This window comes from Daphnia pulicaria, chromosome 1 (genome assembly GCF_021234035.1).
Source record: "Daphnia pulicaria isolate SC F1-1A chromosome 1, SC_F0-13Bv2, whole genome shotgun sequence".
Lineage (NCBI taxonomy): Eukaryota > Metazoa > Arthropoda > Branchiopoda > Diplostraca > Daphniidae > Daphnia > Daphnia pulicaria.
The window spans coordinates 34,674,234-34,690,837 of NC_060913.1; the positions used below are offsets into that span (position 1 = coordinate 34,674,234).

Sequence of the window (16,604 nt, forward strand, 5' to 3'; positions counted from 1 at the left end):
TTTAGAAAGAAATATATGTATTTATAGGTTCCACGCACATTACAATTTTAAGCTGTATTGAGGAAGACGACAACCGCATCGATAACACATTTTTGGCAACTTTTCTTTTCTTTTGACGCTGCGAGTTTTGTTTCTATATCAAATGAAAAAGAATCGGTCTAAACCAAGTGATTCTGTAGTTGTTAATACGTAGCAAAACTAGTCCACACAGCTTTTTCTGATTTCTTCTATCCGAAGGTGAAAATTATTCTTGACTTTATATAGTGCTTTAACACTAATTGCACATTTGCACGCATATATAAGGTAAATTGAAAGCTGTAAGCAGAACTCGAGTGTCAAGCATTATTTTTTTTTTTTATTTGAATCCTATAACAGATATAAGATACAGGAACTCATTTCTCGTCTGGCGTTTACAATCATCACAATCAAGCCCCTCTGTGGCACCTTCGAGATTTTAATAAGTCTCTTTTCGTTTTTATTCTGTTTATTCTAGTTCGTAATAGTGTGTGATAGCAGATATGTTCATAGTCATAGGCCTCAAGTAGTACTGACAATTTCAATTAATAAAACAATACAATTTGCAACTACTTGCATTATCAAAAACGTACAGTTATATACAGGATTATGAAAATTCATTTTGTCTTGGCAGTTATACACAGATTAAATGTAAATCCATGAGAAAATGCATCACTAATATTGAAAGACTACGATCAACGGCGGTTAAATAGTTGAAGGTCGAGCTTGAGGACAATTTCTCCCGATTTCACCTCATACAAAGGCAGCCGCTTGATGAGCGGGCTGCGATATTCCATCTAGCAAAGTTCTCGTATCATCAATAAAATCTGTCCGTTCACGAAAATAATGTATTACTAAGTACATAAAAAACACTACATAACATAAACTTTCTCTACATCTTTGACAGCGAAGACTTCTTTGCTGCGAGCACAGGTATAGTCCGCAAGGCCTATTGATTCAAAAACAAACACAATATGGTTGAACTTGTGCACGAAAACTGATAAATGTCTGCTCTCCGTACACACGACCGTTGGGTAGCTTCATAGGTAAGTTATGTTCGTTAAGAGATAAGCCCGAAAAGCGACAGATCTATCTTGATTGTGAGCAATGAGCGTGAGTAATCGTTCAGCAAACTTGTTCAATAGTTCTTGACACATGGGACATTCAACATTCCTCTGATCCATTGGGCGATAACATTGCCTGTAAAAATTAAATCGATTAAAGTGAAAAGTTCTTGGAAATGGCGTTAAAAGTTAAAACTTACGGAGTTTTCATTGTGGAGAGACCAGCTTGCAACGCAACAGCCAACACAGACAATGGAGCCAACTGATAGAGGCGGAAATAGTCTTGACGAAATTTTTCAATCGAGGCATTCCACCTCGACGCATCGAGCAACTCCTTGTGTGGTGATACCCCTGAAATGCGTACACGAATTAGTATCCTTAAAGTTATCCGGTTACAATTTATTCAAACTCACGAGTGTCAGAAGGGAACGCAAGGAGGGCGAGTGCGTGTTGAAGGTTCTCCCAGGGCACGTCGTCCATGTTGGTCAAGTCTCAAATACTTCCGGGCGACAAGTTCCTGTTATAATATCACTTAGGGTTTTATGTATATTGACTGGCAACTTGTCATCTTCAAGACAAAATTTTCTGAAATTGAAGTATGCCTGAAAAAAAACCAAAATGAAATAACTCTATAAAACAATCATGTCAAATAAAGTATGGTAACAAACTATTTAAATGACAAGTAGCTGCTATGACATCACTTAAGGTGACATGTAAATCGACTGGCAACTTTTGTCATCTTCAAGACAAAACTCCACTTTCTGAAACTGAAATGTGTCTGATGATGAATGTAATCTTAAAATTTTTTTTGCTTACCACCATTACATCATCAAGGCCTTTTAGATGAGGGAAAGCCAGAAGAGAAAGCTTTTTTTACATGCCGAATAAAGTATGGTGTGCTAGTATATCAGTAAGGATGACATGTAAATCAACTGGCAACTTGTCGTCATCTTCAAGACATAATTTTCTGAAAGGGAGAGATGTCTGATGATATCTGCAAATAATTTGTTTCTTTAGTTTTTATCACATAGGAAGATGAGTGACATAATGAAAACCTACTGTCAATTCCATTTTTCTATGTTTTCCAGTTAATTCAGCATCAGCACCCACATATGTGAACTATCTGCCAATCTAGTACAGATTTGATAGGTAAAGGAATCATCAGTTATGACACTGGAGACATCATGGTCTTTTTTTTTTCTTATAAGAATCCTGCAACAGTTGAAATTTGAAACATAAACACAGTGTTTCACAAGAAGAAAACAATCAACAACATTCAATCGATGAATTCCAATGATTGCCCACAGTATGCCATGCCAAAAGCAGACTGGCTGATACAAATTACCGTCGTCTGCTAGTCAACAATCAACTAAAAGTCAATCCGGGTGTCTTTTTCTTTCGCAGATATCTCGAGAATAAGAAAAACCACAACGCAAATTTAGTCTTTTCGGTGAAATGGAAAGTTCTTCTTTCCATTAGAACTGATTGGACCCTTTAATTTTGTGGAATCGTATATGCAATCTATTTTAGAATTTTTCCCATTTTTTTTCGTTTTTTGCTCCCAATCCCCCTTAAATATAGTAAATAGTCCTAAAAATTAGTCAATGTACATGTAAAACAATATTCCACGTCGAATGGGATAGGTCGCGTCGTGATCGGAACATCACGAGAGCGTGAAAATTCGAAAAACCGTTTTCGTCGCCCCCCGCCCAATTCCCCAGGGACCTCTCATGGTTAACACTATTTGGAGCGCTGTCGGAACTTTTGTTTCTTCAAATCTCTCACCCTTAAAAGGCGGTAAGCCTTCGGCTTTTTAAAATAAGAATTTTAAAAATCTCTCAGGGATCAAGCCCCTCTGTGGCACCTTCGAGATTTTATAAGTCTCCTTTCGTTTTTTTTCTTGATTAGGAAATTTAAAAATTTAGTTTTCGTATTGTTTTCTCTGTTCGTCATCTTATACTCTCACTGTTGCACCTCTTGTGTGGAATAAAAACTCCGTCTTTTGTTTTTCAAATTAGGGTGGGTTCAAAATTCTTTTCTGATACTACTACTAGATGACGCTAGTTGTTCGTGTGCCGGTGGTCTCGCAAAATTGAACTGAAACTTGACCCGTTTCAAAAATCTTGTATTGGTAAACCTATTAAACTAGCACATGACGCTTGACAAAAAAGGATTTTGTGACTCCCAACTGCTGCATCTAATTGATTTTGCCAGGGTTCATATCTATTTAAAAACAATGAACATATTATTGAATTCTACATACAACATCGATGAATTAGACCAAAGGTGGCTTTTCCTTCTTAATGTTCAGCTCGAAGCTATGACGACACAAGTTGGGCTGAATCCTAACCCTAATTGTTGGCAATCACGACGAGTAGCTGGAGAATAGCGTGGGCAGCGAAATTCTCTATAGCCATGGATTCTTGATTAGGAGTCTTGGCAGTCAAAGTATATACTGTCATGGTCCATCAGTACTTCGCTATAATCTTTGGAAATAGAAATAACATTGTAAAATCCCATGTTCTCATCATCACGTAAAACATGGAATAATAAAACAGTACTGAGGCCTGAGGGGAAAGCTTGTTTTGAAGGCCAAATAAATATGGTATTCTAGGATATCACTTAGGGTACCATGTAAATCAATTGTCAACTTGTCATCTTCAATGCATAGCTTTCTGAAACTGAAAGATGTCTGATGATGAATGTAATCTGCAAAAAATTGTGTTGTTGAGTTGTATAATCACACAGAAAGATTAGTGAATAATGAATACAACCTGTCAATTCCATTTTACACAGCTGCAGCTTACATTTTTCTTCGTTACAAAATTTCAACCCTGAAATCATACATGCCTTTTAAATGAGGGAAATTCGTTTTGCATCCCGAAAAAAGTATTGTATGCTATGATATCATTTAGGGTGACATGTAGATCAATTTCCAACTTGTCATCTTTCCGACAAATAAAAACTGAAATGGAGGTATGTCTGATGATAAATGTAATCTGCAAATAATTTTTTTGATTAGTGTTTATCAGACAGAAGGATTAGGGAAAAAATGAACACATACTTTAAATTCCATTTTTTTTACGTTTTCCAGTTGATTCAGCACCTATACATGTGACCTATCTGCCAAATTTGGTACAGATTTGATAGGTAAAGGAACAGTCAGTTGTGACACAAGAGGCATGTTTTTCTTTCCTTATTATAATCCTGCAATAGTTAAAATTTGAAACATAAACACATTGCTTCACAAGATGAAATCAATCACAAACATTCAAACGATCAAATTTAAGTACCCACAGTAGGCCATGCCACAGCCCACAAGCAGACTGGCTGACTGGCTGTTGCAAATTACCGTCGTCTGCTAGTCAACAAACAATCAACTCAAAGTCAATCTGGGTGTCTTTTTCTTTCGCAGATATCTCGCGAACAAGGAAAACAATAATGCAAATTTAGTCTTTTCCGTTAGATGAAAAGTTCTTCTTTCATTTAGAGGTGGTTGCATCCTCTAATTTTAGAAGACATTTTTTTCCTATATTTTAGAAGTTTCCCCTTTTTTTCTCCTTTTTTGCTTCCAATCTCCCGTTAATTTTGTTAATTGTTGTAAAATTAAGTCATAATATATGTAAAAAGTAATTCTACGTCGAATGAGGTAAGTCGCGTCGTGATCGGAGCATCACGAGAGCGTCAAAGTCCCGAAAACCGTTATCGTCGCCCCCCGCCCAATTCCCCAGGGACCTCTCAGGGTTAATACTATTTGGAGCGCTGTCTGCACTTTCGTTTCTTCAAATCTCTCACCCTTAAAAGGCGGTAAGCCTTCGGCTTTTTAAAATAAGAATTTTAAAAATCTCTCAGGGACAAGCCCCTCTGTGGCACCTTCGAGATTTTATAAGTCTCCTTTCGTTTTTTTTCTTGATTAGGAAATTTAAAAATTTAGTTTTCGTATTGTTTTCTCTGTTCGTCATCTTATACTCTCACTGTTGCACCTCTTGTGTGGAATAAAAACTCCGTCTTTTGTTTTTCAAATTAGGGTGGGTTCAAAATTCTTTTCTGATACTACTACTAGATGACGCTAGTTGTTCGTGTGCCGGTGGTCTCGCAAAATTGAACTGAAACTTGACCCGTTTCAAAAATCTTGTATTGGTAAACCTATTAAACTAGCACATGACGCTTGACAAAAAAGGATTTTGTGACTCCCAACTGCTGCATCTAATTGATTTTGCCAGGGTTCATATCTATTTAAAAACAATGAACATATTATTGAATTCTACATACAACATCGATGAATTAGACCAAAGGTGGCTTTTCCTTCTTAATGTTCAGCTCGAAGCTATGACGACACAAGTTGGGCTGAATCCTAACCCTAATTGTTGGCAATCACGACGAGTAGCTGGAGAATAGCGTGGGCAGCGAAATTCTCTATAGCCATGGATTCTTGATTAGGAGTCTTGGCAGTCAAAGTATATACTGTCATGGTCCATCAGTACTTCGCTATAATCTTTGGAAATAGAAATAACATTGTAAAATCCCATGTTCTCATCATCACGTAAAACATGGAATAATAAAACAGTACTGAGGCCTGAGGGGAAAGCTTGTTTTGAAGGCCAAATAAATATGGTATTCTAGGATATCACTTAGGGTACCATGTAAATCAATTGTCAACTTGTCATCTTCAATGCATAGCTTTCTGAAACTGAAAGATGTCTGATGATGAATGTAATCTGCAAAAAATTGTGTTGTTGAGTTGTATAATCACACAGAAAGATTAGTGAATAATGAATACAACCTGTCAATTCCATTTTACACAGCTGCAGCTTACATTTTTCTTCGTTACAAAATTTCAACCCTGAAATCATACATGCCTTTTAAATGAGGGAAATTCGTTTTGCATCCCGAAAAAAGTATTGTATGCTATGATATCATTTAGGGTGACATGTAGATCAATTTCCAACTTGTCATCTTTCCGACAAATAAAAACTGAAATGGAGGTATGTCTGATGATAAATGTAATCTGCAAATAATTTTTTTGATTAGTGTTTATCAGACAGAAGGATTAGGGAAAAAATGAACACATACTTTAAATTCCATTTTTTTTACGTTTTCCAGTTGATTCAGCACCTATACATGTGACCTATCTGCCAAATTTGGTACAGATTTGATAGGTAAAGGAACAGTCAGTTGTGACACAAGAGGCATGTTTTTCTTTCCTTATTATAATCCTGCAATAGTTAAAATTTGAAACATAAACACATTGCTTCACAAGATGAAATCAATCACAAACATTCAAACGATCAAATTTAAGTACCCACAGTAGGCCATGCCACAGCCCACAAGCAGACTGGCTGACTGGCTGTTGCAAATTACCGTCGTCTGCTAGTCAACAAACAATCAACTCAAAGTCAATCTGGGTGTCTTTTTCTTTCGCAGATATCTCGCGAACAAGGAAAACAATAATGCAAATTTAGTCTTTTCCGTTAGATGAAAAGTTCTTCTTTCATTTAGAGGTGGTTGCATCCTCTAATTTTAGAAGACATTTTTTTCCTATATTTTAGAAGTTTCCCCTTTTTTTCTCCTTTTTTGCTTCCAATCTCCCGTTAATTTTGTTAATTGTTGTAAAATTAAGTCATAATATATGTAAAAAGTAATTCTACGTCGAATGAGGTAAGTCGCGTCGTGATCGGAGCATCACGAGAGCGTCAAAGTCCCGAAAACCGTTATCGTCGCCCCCCGCCCAATTCCCCAGGGACCTCTCAGGGTTAATACTATTTGGAGCGCTGTCTGCACTTTCGTTTCTTCAAATCTCTCACCCTTAAAAGGCGGTAAGCCTTCGGCTTTTTAAAATAAGAATTTTAAAAATCTCTCAGGGATAAATTGTTATCTGGGTGTAGCTGCTACTGATGCATTTTCTTCCCCGGCTTTGGGCGATAATCAAAACTTCGACCGACTTAATGGCGCACATTTGAAATTCGCAGTCGCACACGTACAAAAATGTCGTCATTCGGCCAAATACATTTTTATAAAGCGCTAAAGGTTAATTATGTTCACAAAAGGTTCCGCCATCAAACGTGTTGACCAAGGGGCCCGACGGAAACTACACCCACACTGGAAGTTCGAATCATAAGATCAGATTTTTCAAGCATAGAATTTTTTATTTTCTTAGAGGGCGAGACCAATAAGGCAATAAAGGCAATAAGAATATATTTCTTTCATATTCATTGTATAGCAGTAGATGCTGTTTAGTTTATTATTATTGCAAGGCGTCTGCTAGAGCTTAGAAGTTAGAATTTTGAAAGTTATAAGACTTTTTGATTGAAAGTTGGTATCTTGAACTTTGTTTATTGTGCTAGTGAAAGACTTACGAGGTTAAAATGGCACCAGCAATAAAAGAAAAAGCTTGGTCGACATTACAAATAGAAAATTTATTGGATGAATATATGGCTAGAAAGGTAATTGTGTTGCTTATTAGTTTAATGTTAACCAATGTTAACTTGATTGTTATTGGTCTAGGGTGTTATTCTTGGTGCCTTGAGGCCGGGTTTTACCAAATAACACAAAAAACGTGCTTGGAAAGCAATTGTAGAAACCTTAGGACATGCCTGCCCTGATGAACCATTTCATGATGTTAAGGAGACGAAGAAGAAATTTGCTAACATCAAAGCAATAGCAACTGCTAATATTGCTGAATGTAATCGTAGTTTGAGTGAGACAGGTAGCCTATTAGTTTGAGTGAGACAGGTAGCCTATTATAGCAGAGTTTATGTTATTGAAGCATGGTGTTTAACAATTTTGTTATTAGGAGGTGGCCAACAAGTAATTCTTAAACCGTTGCATCTTAAAATGCTGAATGAACTCTTTGGCCTCGTCTTTGGCAAAACCAATGCTGTCCTTGCAGGCTCTATTCCAGTAAATATCATTCTATTGTACCTAACCAGAGTTTCAATTAAACTTTATTATGCATTTCAAATAATAGGGAGGGGTGCAGTCTGAAACTCGTATCAGTGACCCAACTCAAGAGCTTATTGGAAGATCCAACAATGAAAAGGATGCGCCGAGTATTCACGATTCTGAGCCCCTTCCTTCATCATGCTCTAATAATGAACACGTAGAGATTGCATCAGACATATATCGTGATGATCCCGAATTAGAAATGGCTATGACAATCTGTAATCGCAAATCTTTTGAAGAGTTCCAAGAAGACGAAGATGATTACGAAGCCAATTCCCCTACTTGTAGTTTACGTGAGGCAGTTAATCGTTGTAAACGTCAACGATGCGAAAAATCTGATATGTCTTCATCAAAACGTCTTGTTCGTGATAGGCTTGACGTTCTTAATTCCACCATATTAGCACGTAAACTAATGGGTGACCCCATTAGAGACGATGAAATCCCGAAGATCTCTACGATATCATGTATGGAAAGACTAAAGATTCAATCTAATACACAACAACACGTCTAATACGTAAATTGATTAAGTGATATTCTTTGTCGCTTTGCGAATCCTTCACGTCGCAGCCGAAGTTTTTCTTGATTGACATTTACGTTTATGTCATTGTTTTCGGCGGTTTTCGGGAGGCATTCTAATTTCAAACAATTCTCCTTCTACCCCTTCATCGAAGTCAGGCTACTTCCTCTTTCGCGCAATGTTGTGTAAAACAATTGGATAGGGGTAAGTGGAATAAGTTTTTCAGTGATTATGCCTACCGACAAGTACGGCCAGGTTGAAGGCGAATTTCTCCATGTAAGCAGTGAACACGTCGTTTAACTGTGCCAAAAATGCGTTCAACGGTGTTGCGAGTATTTTTGTGTGAGCCGTTTATTAAATCGTTCTTACAAAGTTTAGTTTAAAAACTGTTAAATAGGATCCGGATGAAACGTTTGGGCTGCGACTGCCGAGTCCGCTGTTCCGTCTGCCGGACGGAAGTCTGTTGGGTCACCAAACAAAATCGCTGAGGTCCAAAGGTATTCAATTCATTATTATCATTTTTAAGGGCTTGAATTGACAAGTGTGGGAATTTAGGGCAAAGGTGACAAGGACGGTGGCTGTCAGTGTGGCGTCGACGGCGTCAAATATCATCTCCTCTGCAATTAATGCCATTAATTAAAACTAAAATTTGATTACCGTAGAATGAAATTATTTCGCCGAGTCGTGTGCAATTGAAATTTATTGACATTGGAAATGCGTGTATTTAATCAACGTTTGGCATGTTTTAAAAAGAATAACAGTGGCAAAGTAAATGCAATGCTTAGCAATGAATATTTACAAAAGATATGTATATTATACATATTCAGGGAGGTTTAATTGGCTTTTCTTTTTTTTCGAATAATTTGATGTTTCACCTTGTTGACATGCATCCTACCAAATTTATTGAACGGTAACAATTTGACATTCGGTGGTCGCTGCTCTAGAATCCGGACGGCGCTGTTGTTGCGGAATCTGTAAATTTCGTGCGATACGTTGTTGCACAGTTGGCGTGGAATACCTTTGCTCGACTGCAGAAAATAAAGGGAGAAGAAAATATTTTCATGGTTCATTCTGATTTTTCAAACCTTTTCTCGCCTCTTCTACCTTATAGATATTGGTGTGGGGGCCTGAGGGGATTGTTCAGTTTGCCGCTGAGATTCTGCTCGAAGCCTCGAACGATTGTGCTGTATTGTCGCCTCTGTTAGAATTCTGCCGGAATTGAAACCGTGTTTTTCGTTTATTCCATTTCTTCTCTGTAACTTTGTGCTGGCGACTTAAGGCGATGTCTGAGAGATGGCAGCCATACGGTTTTGTTTCCCTTTGTTATTCATAGGCGCGCGTTGAATAAAATTAATTAACCAATTCGCGTTGTATTTAACCTACCGTATCCCTCGTTCTCTGGCCCGCTGACAAAACCACCAGCCAGGCAGAGAAGTGTTGATTTCAATTGAGTGTGATGGCGTAAATATTATTTCGTCCCAAAGAGTGTGTCGCTATAGTTTGTCTCTCATTTCGGCATTCGTAGCGAATGGTAGCGAATCATTCTTTTTTTCTAGCCTGAGCCGTTAACCTAGGGAAGATGTTAATAAGTGTTATCATCAATAACAAGGTGAGAAATCCAAATTCGAATGAACTATAGTTAAACTAGCAGCAAATGATTTCTGGAGAGCAGAAGTTGAAAGCAAAAGTTGAACCTTGGTGGGTGAAATACTGAAATCACATTTACTTGGGCTTATTTTGCGCAAGTCCTATTTAGCTTTATAGTCAATAAATCGGCTACTAATCAGCATCAGTATTTTATTGACACATCAATGTTCAAATCTTTCATCACACAATGGGGGGATTTAAGCGGATTTAAGTAAAAAACGGATAAAAAACCCAATAATCTCCATTTTCTCGACATGTCCTCTTACAACTACCGAGAAATAAAAAATGAACCTATTAACGAGAAACAGATTATGAGATAAATAGATGGTAGCCTAAATCTATAGGTAAATGGTAGTTCTCAATGTAAAGTAAGACTATTGGGGAAAACACAGGCGATGAATTTCCGAGGAACGAAATCACCTCACTATTAGCAAGAAAATAAAAAAATAGAGTATAAACAATTCGGAGAAAACGTATCTATGGCGTAAACATCGGGAGCCTCGCGTTTTGCTTTTATCAATTCCTTTCTAGAGAGAAACGATACAAAAACGTCAGAATAATCCGCGCAGCCAGTTCATTCCATTTCTACTGTTCATCTGTGATGGTGTTGTAATCAAATAAATCCGAATTTTGATTTTAGTAAATAATTGTCGTAGCAGATCCTCGAGCAGATCATCGCTGAGTCGTCACAGTTCGTTATTTGAATCCTTAAAAAAGTAATTTTTCCTGTTTTTCGTTTCGAAAAGTTTATGAATTTCTTTGTCTTAAATTAATTAACAAACCGGGCTGTTTAAAGGGTTGTGTCCTGGACCAAGCTGGACGGGGTCGCATTGGACGAGAGGCGAAAAATCTCCCAACTGGGTCGGCTTATGGGTTGGAAATAACCCGACCCGGATAGCCCGGGTTAAAGTCGGGTCAGGCAAATTTTTGTTCAACATTATGCATGAATGTTAATAATATATGTTTCTTTTTCTTCCACAGCATTTTACCGCGTAGAACATTTCTGTCACATTCCTTCAACACCACACCTGCGTTCAACGTTTGCGAAATTGCCATAAATCAATTGATTACCGCACCGCACGCATACACATACTTTGTAAAATTTTCTTTTTAAAAATGGTTCTGAATGTGAACTTTAAGAATAATAAATGATTTTTAAAGTTCACAATTCAGATACTCAAATTTAACTAGCAAAATGATACAAAATATGATACCGATATGTGAGAAGTTATTTCAGATTATGGCGTTTTCAGCACACATATACAGTACCCAGCTTAAGTTTGGGAACGCGCGCGCGAGAGAGAAAACCTTATGGAGTTTGGCTTTTTTTCTCGGCGATCCGAAAAATTCAATTTTCGTCGGATCGCAATGAATTTTTTTTGGCCGTAGCCATTATTAGTAGCAATGAGCTGATTTTTTTTTAGATTTTTTCTATCAAGGGAAGGATAGGTTTAAACTTAAGTTCCATCGGTGTGGCTATATTTATATATACTGGATATAAGTCAAGTCCTATGAAAGCGAAATTTGGAATAAATTTCAACTGTAGTATGACGGTTAAATTTTTCCTTAGTTATGATCGGGGTTTGTTGTGACCCGAAGGAATGAGTGTGTCAGCTGAAAGAGCCACTAATGAGCGTGTGTGGAGTGTGCAAATACTCGTGCGTCGCGCATTATTTAGTGCGAGTTGCTTTTTTTGGTTGTTTTGCGGAAGGTCATTGAGGAACATAGAAGTGGAGATGGGAGGAGTTGTGGGAAAGACGGCCTGGTTGGAGAAATATATAGGGCTATGTGATACGAGAGAGATATGTGACACGTTATTGTGGACGAATACGTTTGAAATACGTGTATTAATACGACCTGAAAGAAGTTTTCTATGATGATGCAGAAATGATGGAAGTTAGAGAACAGAATCTTGGGGTAGCTTTGTTTATAGTAGGGAAGTGGCGTCTATGAGCGATGGAGCGCTTGAGCTGATCGTAAAAGTTGGACAGTTAGAAGGTTGATGGCTCGCAAACGATGCATTTCTCGCTGAATGTCAAATCTTGCGACGTATTTTGCCGGATTTTTTTCGATATTTTCCCTTAGAAACAATCCTTCGATGGTTTTGACCCTTGAAACAATGACGTACAGCCATCCACTGACTCCTGATTTATCTTTGGGGGCCAGGCAAGCTAGAATTATGGAGTCGGTGGTGAGTCCTTGCTTTTTGTGTCCAGTGAAAACTAAGGATAGGGCGCACGGCAACTGGTGCATCTGAATTTTGGTCCGGTAGAATTCGTTGAAATACCATTCGACGGATTTGGTGGAAGGGACGACCGGGAACCAGCCTTTGGGTATGCTGGTGAAAGGAGAAACGTTGTTCCATGCACAACAGAGAATTTTTCTTTCGAATTCTTTTCCTGTAGTTCTGGCGATCTCGAGGTCGACATTAGAAGTGATAGTTAAGGGATCCGTGTGACAAAATGGGCATTTCATCAAGAATTCCATTTCTTCGTCGGGTAGCTGGAGTTCACCTTGGATGAAGGTGTCAATATTTCGAGCAAGTTTGTTGGTGAGTATTTTGACGTTAGCGTATGCTCGGTTGAGACGAGTGGGTTGGGTGGTGTTGGATTCCTGCATTTTTTCAGATAGAGTTTTAATATGGGCCATTTAAGGAAAAATAGGTCAGGGTTAGGTCACCCCTGAAAAAATAAGTATAGAGGTTGCTTGGTGTTGCTTTGGTGTTGCCAAAAAATCAGTAGTCAGTAGTCAGTAGTCCGTTAAAAAAAATCATTCTCCATTTTGGGACTTATTTGCTTTTCATTTTGGTTTCTTTACTTTTTTAAATTTTAAATTGCCATGCAGTAGTCGTTATGTCACTAGCTGGATAATCATTTTTTACCAATTTTTAATTTAATGTCGTCTGCAGATTTTTTAATGAAATTACTACTTTGTTATTTTATTTTAATATGAATTAATTACTACTTGGTGATTTTAATCATACGTATTTTTAAATCTCATTTGAATACTGATCGTCTGAAAAGCGAAGTTTCTAATAGCCATGATATTTTTTGTTGTCGTAGTAATATATTCGAATAAAAATAATCAAATTACTCTGAATTATTTTTTTCGAGATCAGAAAATAAATTTTGGCACTTTTCATAGCGACAGTGATGGATTTTCAAGCAATCAAAGTACTATCACTATGGAACGTCTATTTATTGGTGATTGATAAATGTTTCACCCTGATGGATATTATTTATCAAAATAAATTTTCGAGGAAAGGTTATCCTTGTTTATATCGATTTATATGGAATTCATTTGGAATAGAAAATCACTTAACCGTTTGAATTAATTTTCATTGCACCCAAAAAAGTTCCTGATGTGATTTTTTCCGCGATATTAAAAAAAAGTCACACTAACGATTACCGATTACGAGTTATCAGCCCAATGTTGAGGTTGCTTTTGAATGTTATTTTTTTTAGTTCCCTTTTCCACTTACATAATATTGGAAGTAAAGATTTCACTTACGTTATTGAGTGTTGGCGTGTTGCTCGGAGAGTTGTCGGAGTAGTCAATAAAGAAGGAGTGCGTTGATCATCCTGTTCTGTCCCGTTTTCTTGTGTCTAGAAGAATTGGAAAAGTTTACAGTTACCTGTTGAAGTGGTGGTTTCATTAATGATTAAATTACATCCGATGTTGATGGTCTGCATGTCGTTCTCGTGTTGTTCTTCGTCGCGTTTCAATGCCATGGTCAGTTGGTTTTCGATCGCCGTGTAACGCCCCGTTGGCTGTTACAGAGAATAGACACGTAGTGAAAGTACAAGCCAATGTATTAGTCGTCTGACCGACAGGAAGGGAGTACAGCGAGAGAGAGACGATACACATGGAAGGGATGCAGCATTTATAGTGGAATATTGAGGGCAGAATTGATCCCGCTGGATCGTATTCTTGGTTGAGCTGGACCAGCGTCTTGGTTGAGCTGGACCAGCGTCTTGGTTGAGCTGGACCAGCGTCTTGGTTGAGCTGGACTAGCGGGCCGGTTGAGCTGGGCCGGTATTTCGATCTGTCCGCCGAGTCAGCGTGCAGCGTCGGCGTTTCCGGTGGATGGCATTCCGGTGTGAGTCACGGGGTGTGACGTGTGTTGCCGGTGTTGACGTCACGGCTGTGACGTAGGCGGAGGTGGTGGCTATCGCTGGAGGGGTGGGGCTAGTAGACTCCGCGGGGCAAGTTGGCTCTGCGGGGTGTGCTGCCTCTGAGGGGCAAGTTGGCTCCGCGGGCATTACATAGCCGTCTTCTTTGAAGGAGACTCCCGGAGTCGGCTTAATTTATAAGAATATTAAAGGCAATATTAATGCATATTAAAAGCCGTCTAGACTTTTAACGAAGCAACACGAAGGAGAAAGAAAACAAAACATCGGGAAACGTTTGAAGAGAAAGGGGAAGGGGAAGAAAAAAAATAGGAAAACGTGTGAAGAGAAAAGAATGAGAAGAAATGTATGGGGAATATCGGCTAGGGCTGTTTGGGAATAGAAAGTAAATTGAAAAACGTGGCGCATTATGCAGTTTCGGGGAAAATTGAAACAACTTGAAGGAGCGGGGGGAGCATAAAAGAAACGGACATGGGGGAATTAAGAAAGTAAAAGAAAGTAAGAACGATCTAGAGATGACAACTACAAAAGAGAGTGGTGCCTGATGGTGACGATGTCTTCCCTCCCCCTCTTTTTTAATTCTCACGGACCCCCGTGCATTGGGATTGTACATGGCCGTTCCGGCCGCACTTTGGACATGTCGGGCCGGCTATTGATCTTGCAGGGTGGAGGTACGGGCGGAATACCATAGTTTGTGGCCATGATATGGTCAACTCCTTGAATGTTAATTTGAAGTCCATTATTTTCAAATAATTCACCAAACAGCATGCTGGTTTTGATGTTGGTGACAAATGCTTTCCAGACGGTATGGTCACCATTCCATATATCGGGAATGTTGTGTTGGTCAGGTGGTCCTGATAGTACTGGTTATCTACTTGTGTTATCGGCGCTTCGTTCTTGGCTGCTCAGGCTTGGGAAACGAATGAAATGGGAAGGCTGGTTGCCAACACCGGCTTTGGGGTCATAAACCTTCGAAGAGTGGATTCATCTGCTCATCACCCCCAAAGAAAAGCGTACCGTGCAGTGCAATTATGGAATCCATCCCCAGGACAATGGACGCACCTTTCTCCGCGTCGTAAACGACGTATACCGTGACGTTTGCAGTTGGTCCCCTTAGGGTGATGAGTAGACCTGTTTCTCCCATGATCGGAAATACCCGATTTGTTATGGGATCGGTGAACGAAGTGTCCGGGCCCGATACTGGGCGTACTACAAATCGTAATCGCGTTGCCGTTGATTCGCGAATGAAAAGACCGTAAATCCAAATGAGCATGTGTGTATGTAGAGTGAGACGGGATTGCTCTTCTACCACCCTTAGCCAGGCTTTGGGTACACCGAAAAGTCCTCCTCTTCTGTAAGACCGTTTTTTCTTCAAACTTCAACCAATGATGTCCTCGATGACGATCTCGTGAATGTTTTGGAAGTTGAGAGCGGCTGCCACAGAATGTTTTGAAAGTAAGGCGAAACGTTTCGTGCCTTGTGGTATGGCTTTTGCGCTAGGGGCGGATTCTTTGGGGCCCAAGGCGTACCACATGACTTTGAGGAATTTCGCGTCGTCGGGGCTGATAGTTAGCCAAATGGTAGCTTTCCCGTTGTTGGCGTGAGCTGCATAAACGTCTTGACAGTTTCGCTGTGATGCCGCTTGGGAGTGTTGCATGGTCTCATTGTCAATTTTTTGGTCTGTAAAGAATGAGGAAGCGAGACCACTCGAACTGGCGGGCGGGCGCGTTGCTCTCTTCCCTAAAAGTTGCCGTTTCATTTTTTCGCCTTGGTAATCTGCTAATTTTTTTTTAAATCTTCTAGTGGTATTCGGGAATAGTCTTCGGCGCGAGGGATCACGTTGCCTTTGGTGTTGATTTCTCTGGAAGGTAAATTGGCGCAAACTAACGCCATGTTGTACGAGGAGTTGCGGGCGATCATGTCGGGCACCGGCAATACAAAATCCGGTTGTTGAAATTGCCTCGTGCTGAGATTAGTGAAGTAGGCGATGAGCGCCTGTTTGGAGATGGGGATTTTTCTCTCCTCGCTGAAGCCTGCTCGTCCAAATGGAAACAAATCCGGGTAGCAGGTTTCCAAGTAATCTGGATCGCTGTCGAAGACGAACTGCTAAGCCGGACGGACGATGAAAGTATTGGTTGACGGCTGAAGAAACGCATTAGCAGTGGGAGGCAAATAATTGGCGAGAGCTCCGTTTTGATTTTCGTCGTCTTTTTCGCGTACTGTTATTGTACAGAAGATCATGAGGGATTCCCTTCCTTCTTCGGCTGACCGAAGTAAGGAATTGTATCC

General features: G+C 39.2%; 2 protein-coding genes and 1 long non-coding RNA gene across 9 annotated transcripts; 1 reads left to right on the forward strand and 2 right to left on the reverse strand.

Moving 5' to 3' along the window:
- Positions 1-849: 849 nt before the first annotated feature.
- On the reverse strand, positions 850-2,413 carry LOC124321267 (E3 ubiquitin-protein transferase MAEA-like). Of its 4 annotated transcripts, none has more exons than XM_046784184.1 (5): positions 2,139-2,413; positions 1,896-2,073; positions 1,493-1,846; positions 1,280-1,430; positions 850-1,215 (listed from the first exon to the last, which is right to left on the reverse strand). In XM_046784184.1, exons 3-5 carry the CDS (start codon positions 1,557-1,559, stop codon positions 1,056-1,058), a joined length of 378 nt encoding a protein of 125 aa, XP_046640140.1. In that variant the 5' UTR covers positions 1,560-1,846; positions 1,896-2,073; positions 2,139-2,413; the 3' UTR covers positions 850-1,055. The 4 variants fall into 4 exon arrangements, with proteins under 4 accessions (XP_046640140.1, XP_046640139.1, XP_046640141.1 ...); XM_046784183.1 differs by having other exon boundaries at positions 1,493-1,681; positions 2,139-2,291; XM_046784185.1 differs by lacking the exon at positions 1,896-2,073 and having other exon boundaries at positions 1,493-1,874; positions 2,139-2,154.
- A 2,783-nt stretch (positions 2,414-5,196) lies between these two features.
- LOC124321268 lies at positions 5,197-6,936 on the reverse strand. Of its 4 annotated transcripts, none has more exons than XR_006914231.1 (5): positions 6,386-6,936; positions 6,153-6,295; positions 5,863-6,087; positions 5,650-5,797; positions 5,197-5,574 (listed from the first exon to the last, which is right to left on the reverse strand). It is a non-coding gene; the product is annotated as an uncharacterized LOC124321268 (long non-coding RNA). The 4 variants fall into 4 exon arrangements; XR_006914230.1 differs by having other exon boundaries at positions 6,358-6,936; XR_006914229.1 differs by having other exon boundaries at positions 6,382-6,935.
- A 382-nt stretch (positions 6,937-7,318) lies between these two features.
- Positions 7,319-8,540, forward strand: LOC124321264. The gene is made up of 4 exons (XM_046784180.1): positions 7,319-7,522; positions 7,584-7,785; positions 7,873-7,979; positions 8,047-8,540. Exons 3-4 carry the CDS (start codon positions 7,914-7,916, stop codon positions 8,530-8,532), a joined length of 552 nt encoding a protein of 183 aa, XP_046640136.1. The 5' UTR covers positions 7,319-7,522; positions 7,584-7,785; positions 7,873-7,913; the 3' UTR covers positions 8,533-8,540.
- Positions 8,541-16,604: the final 8,064 nt, after the last annotated feature.

What these genes read in the sequence shown, in the direction of transcription:
- LOC124321264 (XM_046784180.1), top strand. Translation starts at nt 7,914, where the DNA reads ATGCTGAATGAACTCTTTGGCCTCGTCTTTGGCAAAACCAATGCTGTC. An exon ending in TCCTTGCAGGCTCTATTCCA is followed by an intron (nt 7,980 to 8,046) that starts GTAAATATCATT and finishes TTCAAATAATAG; the next exon opens with GGAGGGGTGCAGTCTGAAAC.
- LOC124321267 (XM_046784184.1), bottom strand. Translation starts at nt 1,559, where the DNA reads ATGGACGACGTGCCCTGGGAGAACCTTCAACACGCACTCGCCCTCCTT. An exon ending in TGCGTTCCCTTCTGACACTC is followed by an intron (nt 1,431 to 1,492) that starts GTGAGTTTGAAT and finishes TACGCATTTCAG; the next exon opens with GGGTATCACCACACAAGGAG. An exon ending in CTCTCCACAATGAAAACTCC is followed by an intron (nt 1,216 to 1,279) that starts GTAAGTTTTAAC and finishes TAATTTTTACAG; the next exon opens with GCAATGTTATCGCCCAATGG.